This window comes from Siphateles boraxobius, unplaced genomic scaffold, assembly GCF_051911475.1.
Source record: "Siphateles boraxobius isolate OS27281-9 unplaced genomic scaffold, OSU_SipBor_1 31, whole genome shotgun sequence".
Classification (NCBI taxonomy): Eukaryota; Metazoa; Chordata; class Actinopteri; order Cypriniformes; family Leuciscidae; genus Siphateles; species Siphateles boraxobius.
The window spans coordinates 7,273,740-7,292,795 of NW_027508931.1; the positions used below are offsets into that span (position 1 = coordinate 7,273,740).

The 19,056-nt window shown below is 39.4% G+C and overlaps 1 protein-coding gene across 3 annotated transcripts in view; it reads right to left on the reverse strand.

Annotated features, from left to right (window-relative positions):
• tmtc2b (transmembrane O-mannosyltransferase targeting cadherins 2b) overlaps positions 1–19,056 on the reverse strand; it is a 119,501-nt gene that overhangs the window by 34,847 nt on the left and 65,598 nt on the right. For 2 of the 3 annotated variants that reach the window (XM_077193625.1, XM_077193627.1), the window contains 2 exons: positions 5,503–6,328; positions 3,749–3,863 (listed from right to left, as the gene is read on the reverse strand). In XM_077193625.1, coding sequence (XP_077049740.1) covers positions 3,749–3,863; positions 5,503–6,328 — 941 coding nt within the window. The remainder of the gene's footprint in view (positions 1–3,748; positions 3,864–5,502; positions 6,329–19,056) is intronic. The other variant, XM_077193626.1, reaches the window with a different exon arrangement.

The window sequence follows — 19,056 nt, forward strand, 5'->3', positions numbered from 1 at the left end:
TTTGAGCCAGCGTTGGAGAGGACGCATGTGCAACAATCCTAGCTGGAGTACAGCTGATGCTGAGGCCATGAGACTGAGCATCCTCTGAAACGGCGCCCGCTCTGAACGATGTTGCAAGGCGCCGGATAGTGAGCGCGCGCTCTGATGAGAGGCGCGCCGTCATCTGCACTGAGTCTAGCACTATTCCCAGAAAAGAAATATTCTGGCTGGGGGATAGCATGCTCTTTGCAAAATTGATTTTTAGACCTAGGCACTCTAGATGACTGATAATCCAAGACCTGTGTGTCACTAACTGGCTCTCTGATTGTGCTAGTATTAGCCAATCGTCGAGATAATTTAGTATTCGCACTCCCCGCTGTCTCAGGGGGGAAAGTGCTGCATCCATACATTTCGTAAATGTACAGGGTGCCAGTGACAGGCCGAATGGTAGTACTGTGTACTGGTATGACTGTCCCTCGAAAGCGTATCTCAGAAATGGCCTGTGATGAGGCGCTATTGGAATGTGAAAGTAAGCGTCTTTCAGATCCACTGACAGAAACCAATCCCTCGGGCGAACTTGCGCGAGGATATGCTTGGTAGTTATCATTCTGAACGAACGAATCATTAAAGCTTTGTTCAGATGTCTGAGATCTAGAATGGGGCGGAGACCGCCATCCTTTTTCGGGACGAGAAAATAGCGGCTGTAAAAACCTGCCTCGCTCATAGAGGGGGGGACTGTTTCTATAGCGCCTTTCTCTATCCGTTTGAGCATCTCGATGCGTAGAACATGTGAAACATCTTTTCTCACTTTCGTCTCTACCACCGCTGTGAAGCGGGGCGGTCTGCGAGCGAATTGAAGCGAGTAACCGTGTTTTATTATGTTCAAAACCCATTTCGGCATGTCGGGGATATTTTCCCAAGCTTTCGCTCGCACAGATATGGGCTGAATGTTGGCCGGGGGCGTGTCGCAGTGACGTATGGCTCCCGCCAGCGAATTGTTCTGTGTTAACACCGAGCTTACAGCTCTCAGCGGCGCGGACGCGCGCTGAGCAGCTCTGCTGAATGCCGAGTGCAGGGGTGCGTGTGAGATTACAGGCACGCTCGCTGTAATGCTCACAGAGTGAGATGGGGAAATGTTTAACACTGTGTGTATAATTTATATTCGACGAGCGGCGTCGAAAATCCGTTTCAGGTTTGGGCTGAGAAACGGGGGGCGCCGTCTTAGCTCGCTGCTGTTGAGGCGGCCGTTGGCGGCTCTGCGATGAGCTAGATCGCTTGGGCAGGAAGTGACGCATAGCCTGTGAGTCCTTACGGGCTTCGGTGAAGCGCTCGGCGAACTCCTTCACCGCTGGTCCAAACGGGCCGTCTTGGGAGATAGGCGCGTCGAGGAAAGAAGCCTTATCTGCATCCTTCATATCTGTTAGCGTCAGCCACAGATGGCGCTCAAGGACAGTCAGGTTAGCCAAAGCACGGCCGATGGATTGGGCGGTGGCTTTTGTGGCTCGCAGCGCTATGTCAGTGGCGCTGCGTAGGTCCTTAAATGCCTCAGGCTCGGGTCCATACTCGTCCATACTGCGGAGAAGTTTGGCTTGAAACACCTGGAGGACAGCCATAGAGTGAAGCGCTGATGCAGCTTGGCCGGCGGCGGCGTATGCGCGACCGGCGAGAGCTGAAGTGGACCGGCAAGGCTTCGAGGGATGAGAAGCTTTAGCTTTCCATCCAGCGTTGGAGGGTGGACACAGATGATTGGCCACAGCCTCCTCGAGGGGTGGAGTCCCCTCATAGCCTCTTTCTTTCGCGCCGTCCACGGAGGAGAGCGACAAAGAAAAAGAAGGCTTCAGGCGAGCGGAGTGCGGGGCTTTCCACGACTTCGTGAGTTCGTCGTGAACTTCCGGGAAGAAGGGGGAGGGTCTTTGTCGAGGGGCCTGTCGGCGCCCCTGCAGGAACCAGTCGTCCAGTCGGCTGCGGGCGGGTTCTTCCGGGGAAGACCAATCGAGCCCGAGGTCTTCCACGGCCTTGGAGAGAATGCGGACGATCTCTGAGTCCATGCTGGAGCCCGCGCTCGTGCCCGCTAATGTCGAAGGCACGGGGTCGAAGGACGAGCCCGGCCAGTCGTCGGATGCAGCATCACAGGAAAAACTGTCATCCTTATCTTCGTCATCCCCTGACGCGCCAAACGAGACGAGCCCCATCGCTCCGCTGGAGGGGTGCTGGTCCGCCTGTGTGAATTGGACTGGCGGCGGGGAGTCTTCGGGTCCGGCAGCCTCTGTGAGCGGCGTTTTTTCTTTCGCGGCTCGACCAGAGGAGATGGCAGCACGGAAGAGGTGGGCTCTTTCGCGGTGAAAACGGCGAAGCGAGCGCGCAGCTCGGTGAGGCCCAGGGCGTCACACTCGGGACATCCGCCTCGAGTAAGGGCAGCCTCTGCGTGGTACGGTCCCAGGCAGCGGGCGCAAATGATGTGACGATCCCCGTCTTGAAGAGGGCCTCGACACGAAGCGCAGGAAGGCATTTGACGCCTTGAAAAATTGCTCTTTTAGAAAAAGTGTCGCGGGGGCGAACACTGAAAGCTTTGAAAAGGATATAGTGATGATGCGCGCCGGATGGCTTAGCAGAAGGGCGATCGAAGGCGGCTGAAGGCGCCGGCGTCCTCGAAGCAGTCCTGCTGTAGGCTTGTCGACGGCGGCGGCGGCGAAAAGACTCCAACAAATCCGGAGGATCAGCGAAGAGAAGGTTCTTTGCTGAAGGAGATTAAATCTAAAGAACTCAGACGACGGGGCGCCCAATATATAGCCCTTGGCCACGCCCATCTTGGCGGGCTCTGACGCGCGTGGACGCGAAGCACGCTCATTGGAAGCGGGTTCAGAGTCGCCCCGTCATTGGTTCGTGCAAGTTGCCGCAGCACAGCCAATGACCGAGCTGCCTCGCTCATTGCTGTATGCTGTGCAGCTGCAATGCGTTTTACATAAAGACTTCAATATTTCTCGAGAAAAGGAGTTTTCCCATAGCGTAAGCATTACGCAATAGGAGAGACCTCTCGAAAGGGAACTAACATAAAGCCCTTGATTTTGTACTAATATTTCAGAAGGCTGGAGGAAAATATTTTATTTCCCCCCCAAACACACTGTGATCGGTTCAATTATTCTAAACAAACAAACAAACAAACAAACAAAACATATATATATATATATATATATATATATATATATATATATATATATATATTAAAACTAGAAATCAGAATATAATTTTTTTTAAAGGTTTCATAATTATTAATATTTACTTTTCTTATGAATAATACAATATAATATAATATATATTAATAATATAATGCTGTTTATTATAAAAACATTTGCAGGACAACGTTCCATGCAGTGGGACGGAGTGTGCAGAATCTGTCACACTAATCTCAGGCAAGTTGGTATATGTATGCGCTTGTTGAAAAATTGAGATGCATCGAGAATCGTTTTGTAATCACATCACGACTCTCTGATTTAAAGCCAAATCGAATTGTGAGGTGCCTAAGGATTCCCAATCCCACTGCTTTATATGGATAACTGAATAGCCCAAACATGTGCGGTTTATGAATTATGTATTAAGTGCCTTAATGCCCTGACTGTGGGGGTTAATATGTCTAGGGGGGGCCCTGTCACCGTTCTCTGGAAGGCTGATGAATCTGGGGGCAGTCATCGTCTGGCCTCTCAGAGATTTCCTGAGATTTAATAGGACAGATCGATAGAGTCTGACGCGAAGAGGAAGTTCGCTCACTCACAGGTTATACAACATGTCAGCCATGTTCCTCCGGTAGTACAGAGCGTTCCTGTAGGCTTGCTCGGCCTCCGCCACCTTTCCCTGGTTCTTGAGGACATTTCCCAAGTTACCCCAGGCTGAGGAAGGAGAATAAAACATATTTAAATTAATAGAACAAAAGAAATGAGTCTGGACACATCTGAAATCGATGGACAAACAACCTACAAAATACTAAAAAAATGTTCCTCAGAAAAAAAGATGAAACTTAAAATAATGATGATAATAAAAATAATAAAAACAACTTTCCACGACATGTTATCATGGTTGTATCAAACACGTATTAAGCAACTAAAACATAATGCATGTTGCCATGTGGTCAATTTTTTCTGGTAATTCATGTAAACTGCATGTAATTTCTTTGTGACATTAATGGTTTAATCTTTAAAGTGGTCTCCAGACTGTTGCATTTTGGTTGCGGTTAGGTTACAGTGCAACATTGTGAAATTTTATGAAGATGTTTTGTGCATGCGGATACAGAAATTTCGAGAGGCACAAGCAAGGAAAAATAAATAAATAAAGTAAATTACATTAAAATAATGCAATCTTAGACGCTACCCATGCATATTATCTGTGCCATGAAAAGGGGTGAGAGTGCCATAGCCTGTAAAATTGGATCACGGGGAGGTAATTACAAAGTCATATTGAGTCTGGCTTGATAAATTATTTAAATAATTGTGATAATCAGAGATTTCGCAAATGAAGATAACGTGCTGTCATCAATAGATTGAATTTAATAAGAGAGGATGATAATTTAACAGTTCAGTGGTTCCCCTCCACACAAAAAATGAATTTGATGCATGAATCAATGTGAGTGATAAACTGAAGGAACTTTTAAATGAGTCTAATGCACTAGATATCTTTCTTACAATAAAATAAGTAATATTCTCAGTGTTAATGGATAATAGCACTTTAAAGGCATTTGCGGTTCTTTTTTAGTGTTTATACACTTTGTAAATGTCAATATCACTTAGTTAAAATATAAATTAATGTTTTATATTTAAATTAAAATCTTTGAGAAATACACCACTAAACTGTAGTAGTAAATAAAAGTAGTACTGAAATGAAGAATTGCTTAGGAAACCTCAGACCTCAAAACTTTTCATGATGAGCAACTGCCATTTTTGGTTTCCAAATGGCATTTTTTTATTTTGGGGAAATAAATGATCGCAACACATCGTCAAGTAACACTGTACTGTTGATGGATGAGAACTTGACTTTGGAGAACTAAATGCTACAATATGGGTGAATAAAGTAGAATTTTGGTAAACTAAAATTAAAACCATAAAAAACATTTTTGTCACATCAAATAAAATATTCGTTAATTAAAATATAATAAAAACAAAAAAACAAACAAATAAATAAATAAATAAATAAATAAAGTCAACTTATTTAATTTCAGCTAGTTGGCAAGGCAAAATTTAGTTTCATTTAGTTGAACTTTAGCTTATGTACTAAAATAACATTTAATAAAAACTACATGGACATAATAAAAACAAATATTTGAAATGAAACTTAAAAATATAAAAATACTAGTTCAAAATATTAATAAAACTATACAATCTCAATGATACTAAAATAACACAGGAATAGAGAACAATCTTGAAAGCTTCTAATAGTGATTATACTATCTTTGAATTATTATGTAATAATAGGGAACAAAAAATAGGCAGGAAATGGGCTGAATCTCCTGAATTACTTGGACTATATTAAAATTACCTTTAGCAGGGTTCACAGATATTCCTGACTTGTATAGCATCTCCTCGTTCTGCCAGTCACGGTTCCTCAACACGGTCTTAATTCCAAAGAGAAGGACCAGGGCGGCAGAGCAGCCAAGAACCAAAGTTCTGGAGGACTTCCTCCTCAATCTAATGTATAAAGCTCTCATCCCCACTGCTACCAACAGGCAGAAGCCCATACTAGGGATGTACAGTACTCGCTCCGCCACCACAAAGCCCACATAAAAGAACAGGTTGATGGCAGGCAGGAAGGGAATGGCCAGTAGACCCAATGAGAAGACCACCAAACTCTCAGTGGTGGGTAAAGATGACGAATAGTGTTTTGCAGTACCGTTTGTTCCATTCACGTGCACTGAGTTGGAGTAAAAACTCGAGAGTTCATAATCAGAGCTACAACTGTGTCCGTTTGTGGACTTCCCGTTTGCTACATGATTGGCTTTCCCGTTGGTCTCCTTACTTTTGGTTGGGTATTGGCGAAGGCCAAACCACGCCAGCGTCAGAAGCGAGGCGTAGAAGGCAACTGTGTGGAGGTTTCGCCAATCTGCAACACTCCTCAGAAGAGGCAGGGCATCCATTGACCAATCAAAACTCAGCATGTCAGGGCACAGAAGGAGCCAAACGTTCATGGCGGGGAGGAAAAAGAACGTTAGCGTTCTAGTCAGGAAACAGGGACAATCTGCTGCAGGGTTGTCCGAGTTGGAGAAGTTTGGAGGTTTGTTGCCCATCCAGTACAGACGGCAAGCCAGAAGGATGATACCCCAGAAGCCCAGAAGAAACACGCTCAACAGCAGGTGCAGGTTCTTCTTCTGAGAAACAAAAAACAGAGAAAACGACATAGATGAGAGCACAAAATGACTGAAATATTTTAAAATGCAGAATCAAATGTATACAATACAATAAATTAGGCTGGGAACAATCGAAAATATACAAAAAAGAAACTTGATTTAATTTAGAAAAAGAGACTAAATAAGTAGGCCTATGCAATAATAACAAAACATAATATAGCCAGTTTAACTGAACAAAAACAACAGAAAATACATAAATAAATAAATAAAATATTTTCAGTAGCATTGTAGTTTGGACTGATTTGATTTTAATAGATTATATAAAAATGAATGACATTTTTAAGGCAAAATTCTAGGGAGGCAATTTCTGCATGAAAACAAAACATAGATGAGAACACACTGATTGGAACTTTTCAATAGGGATAGTGCAGAACCATTTTATTTTTCTGAATGACTTCAAACCCTTGAGCTCAAGTATGGACAACGTCTTGTTAGTAAATCAACACCAAGACTGACCAATATGTCAAAGATTTCCGACTGCATTAAATATGAAATAAAAATTAAGAAAAAAGCAGCAGATCCAACAGCAAGTAAATCGAGATCGGAAAAATAAACACTGTAGCCCAGTCTGGAACACAAGCAACCTTCATGAGCAATTTGTTGGGAGTTTTAAGTGTTATTCAATACATACTGTACCACATGCACATACTACGGTTTCATCGAGACATCAATCCTTGCAAGGCCTGTGATGGCTAATGAGAATCAGACCTTTGCATCTCCAGTCACTGCAAACAATTTAAAACCATTGGCCAAATATAGACACACATTTTCCACATTTTTCAGAGAGGCCAGAATAATAAACGTAGCGTCACTGACTGCTGGTCAGAGAGTACAGATTGACGTCACAGCACAAGGCAGCGCCGCATTTATCTCTGTCTGGTACAGCCGGCTTTTACAGACTTTATCAAATAAACAAGATATGGCCTCATAAAGGTGACAATCCATCATACCGCAGTGCTGATATTAAACACTCCAACATGAAAATGATTTCAGAGTATTTATGGAGTGTTTGAATATTTTATACGCTAAGTAAAAGGGGGGATACATTGTATAGTTCCCAGTAGAGCAGCTGCAGAGTTCAGTACTCCTCCTTTTTCGTGTTGATTTTGGATGGACGACACCCTCAAGCAGTTTTATGACTTCCTCCAAACACGGAACTCATTCGCACGGACGGCAAACAAACACACAAATGATTACTTCAAGGCCTCGTCGATCGCCATTAAAGGGATAGTTCACCCAAAAACGAATGCTTACTCGCTCTCATGTCATTCCAAACCTGTATTACTTACTTTCTTCTGCAGAACACAAAGGGAAATGTAAGCCAGGATGTTAACAGTTAATTCCAATACAATGAAAGTGAATGAGAACAGACACAGTTGAACCAAAGAAATCATATGACTTGTACTGTATGTCATATTCAAAGCCTTATGAAACCATATGTGATGAACAGACCAAAATTTAAGTCGCTCTGCTGAAAATCTTCTTTTTTGGCATCAGATATGATAAATGCATGTTTTGTAAGTTAAATAACGCAACACAGAACTGCAAATTGTATTTCAGATCTGCGGCAGACGGGAACATTTTCAGCTTGAAACATGCTTGACTATATGGACTATATGTATACTAATTTTATGGAATATTTTGTCAGTTTAAGAGTTTGCTAGCTAGCATTCACCTCAATTCACTTTCAATGTATGGAAAAGAACAGAATAAATTTCCTTTTGTATTCCACAGATTTGGAACAATGTGAGTAAATGGCAGATTTTTCATTTTCATAAAAGATGTTATGTACAGTACATCTGGAAAATGCTCATATCAAAGATTAATGTGGGAAGAATTAACAAAGCATTCCCCCTAAAGGTTATTTGTGAACAATTTTGTCAGTCCAAGACACCATTTATTGTAACTCAGAGAATTGTTTCCCCTCCCTGCTGACTCCCTAACAGAATATGAGACAGTGAGTATGTGTTCTGCATTAAATGTCCAGCTGTTCTATACAATATTGATTTTTTTTTTTGGTACTGTTTTTGGTCATCTCTGCTTCAGACAAAGAGCACATTATTGCTCACAGGGGAAATGTCTGTAACAGGCCACTTCCCATGTAATCATGTTATGTAGCACAGATGTACAGAGCATATCCCAAATGACATAACCTTTACCATAAGTCCTGACATATCCACAGCTCTGAACGTGTGACCACATGCCACCAGATAGGTTTAAAAAAAAAGAATTGAAGAGATAATCGTTTTAATAATAGACAAATACTGTATTTATATATGTACTGTATGTACAAATAATACAAGTACAAGAGTATATATATATATATATATATAAATATATATATATATATATATATATATATATATATATATATATATATATATTGCAGTACTAGTATCCAGGTCTGTAAGAAATATCAATCTGTCATCAATCTGGGACAACATCAAGTTAACTGCCTGTGTCTCTTAGTTCCTGTGACATCTGTTTAAGTTTGCTGACCGAAGGTATGATACGTGCATTAATGATCCTGAAAGATGAATAAGCAATACAACTAACAACAACAATAGCTTGAACATACATAAAATGAGTACAGTAAGATACTACACACAATAATTGTGTACATAAATACAAATGTAACATGATACATATTGATAAGATCTCAAGGTGTTTTGAATTTATGCATACAGTATGGTTGGCTGTTTCAGGTGGAACGCGCATGCATGTCCCAGAGGAGTGAACTGCAGGCTGAAGGGAAGAGGTCGTAAACGGGACGTCCCACAGGGGTCTTGAAGCGGCAGGCTACAGAGGCCAAGCGGAACTGTCCGACTGAAGAGAAATACAGAACTGTAGCCAGGCAGGGTCTGCATCTTAGAACCTAAACTACAGTGGTATGAAGGTAACAAATGCCCACATAAATCTCAAAAAAGTAATTTTTTTTATTTCTTGTATCGTTTTCTATTTTTTACGGTTGTCTGTCTGTATGTCTTGCCGTAAAACTAATTGCCCCCAAGGGGACATAAATAAAGTTGAAGTGAAGAAAATTAAAAGAAAAAAACTACTGCAGCAAGTAGAGCTGAGCAAAAATAACAGTTTTCAGAAACAATTTAGTATCGATTCTTAAAGAACAGGTCGATGAAATCCAGAACAAATCAATCTTTTTCAGTGCGACAACTAGCTAACTATGAAAATACAAATGTTTTTTTTCCCCCACAAATAAAATAATGAAATTAAAATAATGAAAATAAAAAGCTTAATCTAATGTTTTGGGCCCTATTGTTGATGCTAAATCCACTGGAAATCAGTGCCAATCCCAGGCTTTAGCAAATGTGTGGATGTAATTAAAATATTTACCAAAAAAAAAAAAAAGGCAACAAATAATAATATAAATAATAGAATACCTAAAATTATAAAATAAAATAAAAATGGAATGTCTGTATGTTCAGCATAAAGTGTTCACATACACTCACCTAAAGGATTATTAGGAACACCATACTAATACTGTGTTTGACCCTCTTTCGCCTTCAGAACTGCCTTAATTCTTACGTGGCATTGATTCAACAAGGTGCTGAAAACATTCTTTAGAAATGTTGGCCCATATTGATAGGATAGCATCTTGCAGTTGATGGAGATTTGTGGGATGCACATCTAGGGCACGAAGCTCCCGTTCCACCACATCCCAAAGATGCTCTATTGGGTTGAGATCTGGTGACTGTGGGGGCCATTTAGTACAGTGAACTCATTGTCATGTTCAAGAAACCAATTTAAAAATTCGAGCTTTGTGACATGGTGTATTATCCTGCTGGAAGTAGCCATCAGAGGATGGGTACATGGTGGCCATGAAGGGATGGACATGGTCAGAAACAATGCTCAGGTAGGCCGTGGCATTTAAACGATACCCAATTGGCACTTAGGGGCCTAAAGTGTGCCAAGAAAACATTCCCCACACCATTACACCACCACCACCAGCCTGCACATTGGTAACAAGGTTCTCATTCTGTTTACACCAAATTCTGACTCTACCATCTGAATGTCTCAACAGAAATCGAGACTCATCAGACCAGGCAACATTTTTCCAGTCTTCAACTGTCCCATTGTGGTGAGCTCTTGCAAATTGTAGCCTCTTTTTCCTATTCATAGTGGAGATAAGTGGTTCCCGGTGGGGTCTTCTGCTGTTGTAGCCCATCCGCCTCAAGGTTGTGCGTGTTGTGGCTTCACAAATGCTTTGCTGCATACCTCGGTTGTAACCAGTGGTTATTTCAGTCAAAGTTGCTCTTCGATCAGCTTGAATCAGTCGGCCCATTCTCCTCTGACCTCTAGCATCAACAAGGCATTTTGGCCCACAGGACTGCCGCATACTGGATGTTTTTCCCTTTTCACACCATTCTTTGTAAACCCTAGAAATGGTTGTGCGTGAAAATCCCAGTAACTGAGCAGATTTTGAAATACTCCGACCGGCCCGTCTGGCACCAACAACCATGCCACGCTCAAAATTGCTTAAATAACCTTTCTTTCCCATTCTGACATTCAGTTTGGAGTCAAGGAGATTATCCTGACCAGGACCACACCCCTAAATGCATTGAAGCAACCGCCATATTTTGCATTAATGAGAAATTGAACAGGTGTTCCTAATAATCCTTTAGGTGAGTGTATGTACATTTAAACTTGCTTTTTTTATTTTTGTTTTTTGTAAACTTTGAAAAAAGTTTAGAAGAAAAATTTCCCATTAATGTCCCATTATTGATGAAAACATTCAAAATCTAACTGAGATTGATGAGGTCACTGAAGAATTAGCACATATATGCATAGAGAATTGTACTTGTCAGCGAAGACATCGTGTTGCTTCTAGGTGACAGCTGACTGAAAACAAGATGCCTGCAGAGTGTCATGATAATGGATAACATAAATAGCGGCTATGATATGGCATTTTATTTATTTATGATTTTATTTAAAAGCAAATTCAAATGACTGGATCCAACTCTAACAAAAACATTTTGCTGCCTTGCAAGAACTGCAATTTCCTGGTTACAGTTGAAAGTCCTCACATACTTCACTACATCTGTAGTACAGAGGCAGATCATGTCCATAATTAGTGAACTGCACCAGTAAGACAGCGACGATCACACAACATATAGAAATAATTACATCCTCTGAGTCAAAGAAGAATTCACTGCAGGAAAAAAGCTTTCAAAATGTCTTCACATCTAATGACACTTCTCGTCTGAATGTTTCTCTTCATTGATATGGGATTTTTATATGGGCCGGGAGAGCTTTGGGGTGATGTATTACACAATCTTCATCTAGCACTGAAGGACTGTGAATTCAAACAGATGAAAGTATGAGACGCATTCAGATATAAATCTCTGCAAACAAGTATGGGGACGCATCTGTCATTTTAGTGCACTTACAAGCGAATCAATGAACTCCACATAACCCTGTCAGCCAACACTCATGAAAAGCCTGCAAATATGGGCAGTTTCATCTTGCACACACACATATAAATATATAAATAAATAAAAACTCAACTCTATACATATTACCGGCGGTCTAACAGCTTAAGCCCAGTGGGGGTGAGACTGAGCGAGAGAGACCGATTGTGGAGCTCTAGCGGAGGCTGAAGATGTGTCAGTGAGGTCATCCGGGAGTGTGAATGCTTGCACACAGGATTCTCACTGGATTTATGAGGCGGCTGCAGGTTTGGGACGGTGCAGGCTCTCAAGAACCAGCATGGGTTTTAGCACTTGCAGGTTCAGAGCCAAAACACATAGACCCTGGGATTTGCGAATGTTTGAATCTCTCTCTGTGTGTGTTGAAGATATATTATGCATATACAATGTATTGTATAATTTTAAAGTTGAAGCAACTAAATTACTAGATGAAAATAAACTAAAACAAAAATTATTTCAACGTAAACAGTAATACGTAAAACATATATTAAAGCAAACAAGCTTTAAAAAAAGCGCAAATCATTTAAATAAAAGCAATAAAATATATGAATGAAAACCATAATAATATTTAAATAATTCTAAAATAACACTGGCTTTGGGTCTTGTGTATAATTCATCAGAGCACATTGTTGTGAGGAAAAATAGCTTTATTGCATAATATTTCATGCAAATGTAATAACGTTCTCACACCTTCGGTACAACTTAACTTTGAGACTTTTTTAATCCTGAAAAAACTGAATTTAACCAAGTTCCGACCTATATTATTTCCAGCTTAACATAGCATTTTGCTTTGATACATGTACAATTGTTTGAAATCAAAACTGAACCCAATTTAGATTTTAAATACACTGATCAGTACATTATTCATAAGAAAAGGAGACTTAATTTCCATTTCCCTTTCCTTTTTTCATTCATGTGACAATAGCAGCATGAACTACTGGATAACGTTAACCAATTTATAGCTATATATACAATGTTTTAGCAAGCCTGCGTTCGGGTCTAAAGCCCACTTTACATGAATCCCATTTAATTCAGTGATACATACACTCTTAAAAACAAAGGTCCTTATTTGCACCCTGAGTATCCCAACTGATAAAAACAAGTTCCATACCTTTTGTCTCATTGAATATCCTGTCTCACTCTGAAAATAAAGGGGTACATCCACAGCTAGCTGTGCATTAAAAAGTTTTTAATGCATGACATGGAGGCAAAGAACCAGAACAACGTGAAGCGGAGTGCATTCAAACAGTTTAATGCACAGCTAGCCGTGGATTAGCCCACTAATACCATGGTCATTTGCCAGCATAGAAAAGTTAAAACTGTCATTGATGTTTTCAGCATGAAAGTTGAATGGAATGTTTAAAATGAGTTATTTTCGTCCGCTACCACTCATTAGATCAAACATTCTGACTGCTTTAAATCAGACACAGAGATAAAGTAGTGCGGTAAGGTTACATTCATTTGATTGAATTATAAAATGTATTTGAATGAATTAGCCCATCAAGAGAGAGAGATGTGCGTGTAAATTACCTGCGTCTGTGCAGGGTCTCTCTACCAGCAATGAAGCTGTGATTCAAACTCCTTGCTGAGCAATATAATGCAGCGATTCATTAGCGAAGTTAATAGGCCACTAAGTGGATGTTTCTGTGCTCCTGTTTCTGTGTGCAGTGCGATCTCCGCTTCAATGAGAGCAGCTCTTTAATATAGAATAAGGATTAATGGATTAAATTAGGACTTCCTGTGCATTAAATGGTTTTATTGCACACTTTCCAGCAAATCAGAATTGAGTATTCAGACAGACATATTACTGAAGTAAAATGGGAGTTTCATGCCGACTCTGTTGGGAAAAAATTCTCTCCAATTCTCACAAGACGACACCATATTTGGACGAACGTGTTTGCCTTATTGTGTCTAATGCACAATGCTGGATTAAATGTGGCTGTGTTTAACCAAGCGGAAAAAAAAACATAGTAAAACTCTTTTTCACACTACCTGGTCATCTGAAAATAAAATGCACTGGGAAAAAATACAGCGGACCTAAATGCATTCATATGTGCACGCTGAAGACGTTGCTATTTTTATGTCTATGCAGACATGTCACTATAAAATAATCTCTCAAAGACTCTCGAAGCACTATCACACAGTACAGAAAAAAAATGATACACATAATGTTCATTTCCCTGTAATGGCATTTAATTCTCTAGAGAGGAGCTTGAACAGGGGAATAGAACAAGACAGACAACCATCTAGAAAGGCAGAACAAAATCTGATAACACTGAACCCTTTGAGAACGACCACCAGTCATAGACCTAAAGGGATTTTAGTGCTTGGCTCTATCTCCATCATCTCCTGTATAAACAAATGCATAAAAGTGTCCATCTTCATAATACAGGCCATGTTTTTAATGTCAGGCCCTCTGCAGCCCAATGTGGTATTCAGCTTTTGTCTTTTTTTGTCTATAATCCAGTTTGTCTTGAAATAAGTGGTTTAACACTGCCCGGTAGGAGGGATGCAAGCTTTGTCCCTTCCTCCCATTGTCAGATTCTCTCCATCAGTTTGAAATTAAACTACTAGAAACAGACATAATGATGATAACATCCATGGAGATAAAGCACACAGACCAATTCAAAACAAAAGTCTAAAGAAAGAAAATCATTTTTGGCAGCAATTTCTTTCCAGGACATTTTGGATCTTAAAAAAAAAAAAAAAAAATATTAATTCAATAAGCTTTGGATTCTTTTATTTTCTATTTTCTGAGATTTATAGAATAAGAAACCAGAAGTTACTTTTTTTACTGTTATTTTGCTCAAATGTATGTAGTAAAAAAAAGAAAAAGAATTGGTCGATAACAATTAGCTGATAATTATTTTTATGCTACTACTGTTTTCATGGCAGCAATTAAAATTATATACTAAAATATAAAAAAAAAACATTTAAAATGCTAAAAGGTGCATATACATTTTTTTAAATAAATAAAAAATAAAAATAAAATAAAAAGTACAATATAAATAAAGATGAACAATTAATTATGAATACTGATTTCTTAAAAATATATACAACTGATACTAAAAATAATATCAGTCGCCAAGAGATCTAACTGTGCATTAAGTTTAAGTCCTTTGGTGTTTAATGTTTGCATTTCCAATATATTTATACAAATTTAATATTCAAAAGGCAAGCAGTAATGCATTGATGTAGCTGTTAAATTATGTCTTAAAAAAAGCAGTGAGGCCCGAAAACAATCAATACATGCCTAGAGTTTTTAATATGCTGATATACGACTGAGAACAACACCATAACTACAAATAAATTCATAAAAAAAATAAAATAAATGAATTCATTGGATCAATGCATCACTAATCTACTCCATTCACAGGTATGCTTCAACCTAAATCAAAGTGTCCGGCCGCTCAAACAAATAAAATGCACATGACTGAAAACATCTAAGTCATTCTGTCAGAGCGAACATCCCGTGAGATTTGCAATTCAGAGCTGAATATTTACTCTGAAGCTGCTTTGAGCACAGTTATAAACGGATCAAGAAAAAACAGCCCATCAGCCAAGATGCCATATGAGGATTTAGCTTTTAAAATTCACTTTAACCAACAAGCCGCTCTCATATTAAGTCCAGAGACTGCACTTCAACCAGTGTATTTTGAGCTTTCCTCAAAGTTTCAGAGTAAGGATTTTTTCTGAAAAGTCTGTCAGTGTTTGCAGTTACCGAGTGCTAACGCATGCCTCATCACTCTCGGATTTAACCTACATGATTGATATAAGAGGGAAGTGTTAAATATTTCACTTTCCTTCATGAGTAAATTGTCTGTAACCAAGAGGGATTTGGTTGAGAGCAGAGTCAATGGATAAAAGCCATCCGGGTCTGCACTCAATAATCCACTGCTCTTAATGAGACTTTTCACATGAATCTGCAACTTTGGGCCTGAAGACAAGTGTAGAGCTACGGAAGATGATTTACTGGGCTCAGCCTCAGACAACAAACCTCCAAGCACCACCATTAAAGATTTATGGGGCCACTGTCCGACCCTACGGCATTATTTTAACCTGAAACTATTCGACGTTTTACATCAAGTCTTAAGGTAAAATATATTGCAAATTATCATTGGGAAAATTATAGATTGAGACATAAAGAGTTACATAAAATGACTGGGATCGTTTTAGCTATGGATCAAAGTCTGGAGGATGTGACTAAGTGACCAAATGAAACAAAAAGGTTTTGTAATAAAGCTGTAACTTATATTTAGAATAAAAAAAAAGAAGGAATAGACCACAGGATAGGACAACAAAAAAAATTCACTGGAACTCAGTGGCCACATGAGCACCGTGGCTCAACATACTGTCCAACAAGAAAAGCAGCAGCAAAGGGATGCAGGGATTACACTCAGATAACTGTGACATTTATTAATGCAGAAGCTGAAATAAGATAAATAAATTAAATTTGTGGGACTGAAATACTACACAAAACTACATTTCACAAAACAAACAAAGACAGACCTATTTTCCTTAGTCAGTGGCAGCTCACCAGAATAATTATTATACCACAATATCTAAATAAACCGATATCTAAAATTATTCATATCATGAAATTGATTATGATCATTGATCGTATCGCCCAACAATAATAATGTCAAATAGTTGTGATTTCAATATTTACCAAAATAATTGTGATTATGATTTTTGCCATATTCAAGCAGCCCTAATTTGCTTGGCCTGGGTTAGAGGTACGTTTGAAGATTTCCATACCTGAAGATATGCCAGTGTTCCAGATGGCCATAGTCCTACAGTAATTATTCCAGCTCAAACGGGAATGTGCTCAGATAAGCTGGCTCTACGGATATGCCAAGCGTAACAAACTTCATAATCAAATGGCTAACAGATATCTAAACTCTCAAGGTGAATGTATGGGTTCATGTTTGCCTTGCATTGAGAAAAGAAATGCAGTACTTGCAAAAGAATGAGAAAATAATAATGGATATGAAAAACATTCATCATGAGAAAGTAATAATCTTAAGATTGCAGGTATAGACTCATGCAGAGCTCTAGTTTGAGCCGATGCGAATATGAAACTTTATATTTAACAAATAAAGAGAGACATTTATTACCTAGCAAGGCCATAACTGTGGCAAACACAAAGGGAATCTGGAAGTTAAAGATGAAATTATTTTGGCCTTGGGTTTGCTTGCTTTCTAAACTGCTCACTGTATTTCAGCCATGTCAGCAGTCCGTTCTGATCACAGACAAAGAAGAATGACATTTGAAGGATTTTTAGGCCTACACACCAATGTATTAGAGCTTTCCAAGGTAGCCAAAAGAAATGCCTTGCAGCTATGCATCACCATTCACCCAAAAATATGAAGCTCAACCGCAAAAGATGAAAATCTGAAACGTAAATAAAGTGATGAGATTGAGAAACCTCAATCCATTCAAACACAAAATTGCTCCCTGTGAAAAATGTATTGAGTGCAGCCACAGGGAAACCTCCTAGCATAAACTTCTGCTTCCTAAATCGCTGCTGTTTATTTAGCCTGAATGGTTCGGCGAGCCTGTGCGTTTCCACAATCCTCCGTGGCAGTTACAAGATACTGATTCATCCCTTTCGGAGGTCACTAAGGTCAAGGAGAATTTTTGGCAAAAAACTTTGCCATTTAATTGACCACTCTGGAAAGAACTACTGTAGCCATATTCGGACAGGACTCGTTTTCAAAACAGCACTCGACTCAAAATTATGAACACAGGACGTCTGTGATTTCATGAACTCACAAGATTTCTGTAGTTTACTCAAAAATTCTGAAAAATATACTACTTTCTTCTGTAGAACACAAAAGAGCTCTGTTTATACAAAGAAAGTTATGGGGGTCCAGTGTTGCTTTGGAACCATTTGACTTTAAATATGTCTTCCATTATGTTCTACAAAAGAAAGTAAGTCATACAGGTGTGGAATTACATTAAATGAGATGAAAGAATTTTCATTTTTGGGAGGACTATTTCTTTAAAGTGGGATTTATTTTTTATATATATTTAATTAAAACATTACATATGTAATTAAAAGAAGGAATTGATTAAGGTGAGGAACAACAAAGGTTAAAATAAATGAGAAGTCTACAAAATATTTAGCAGAATCACAGACATTCCAATCTGGATCAAATTAGATTTCTCAGAGGAACAGAGTTAGATGAAACACAGCCCCGAATAAAGCATAAACACCAATAACTAACCTTATCTCCTCAGGTAAAACTACTTTCTGGGTTTTTGCAGTTTAACAACTTGGCACTTTCACCATGGCAGAGTTTGGATGTTCTGTGGTGCCGAGTGAGACCTCCTGTGCACCGTCAGCACTACTCTCCTAAACTAATAATCTGAAACGAACAGGACTTGTGATTTTGCTGGGTAGGTTATAATGTTTGAACTTGCTGAGTTTCCAGCCTTCCATCCTTGTTGCTGCATCAACATATAGCAAATCCATCCAGGGCTGTTTGCATTGGCTGCGCTTGACCAAGGAAAACACGCTGGACATGATTGAGTGCCATCGACAAGCTGTGGTATATGGCAGCCTGTTTGTGTACATGTATGTGGTCACCTTGAGGTCATACTGTGTTCTATTCTATGCTTCCAGTACTAAGTACATACAAAGAACCTGAATCTTTGAAGAAAATGCTAAAAGTTACAATAAGGCATTGCTTAAAAAGCCTTTCTAAGGAAATTATGGATTCCTGAACACCACACTTAATCTTCAGCCAGACCAGCGCTGGACCGGAGGGGACAGGCAACAATAAATTAACCAGTCAGCAACTACAACCCAAACAAAGGCTTACTTCGGGCCATGGTTTACATTAGGGCTTACAGTACAAAGACTCTTGCCTCTGAGACTCCTTTGAGACACAAAACGAGACTCAATCTGACTATTTCCTCATCATTAACCATGTATGACTGCCTTTTTCAAATGCAATGGAAGTGAATGGAGACAACAGACAGCTGTGTTCCCTGTAAACATTCACTAATATGGGAAAAAAGGAGGTCATACAGGTTTGGACCAACATGGGGGTTCGTAAATGACGAAATATAAATTTTTGTGAACTAGATATTTCACTGACAAGTATTTTGTAAAGAAATTAAGGACCAAAATATAACTTGCACTTGCATAAAATGCACTTATTTTTAAATGGGCCATGAAACCCATTGAAATAAAAAAGATTTATGCGTGATTCAATTAAAACATTACTATAAATAATA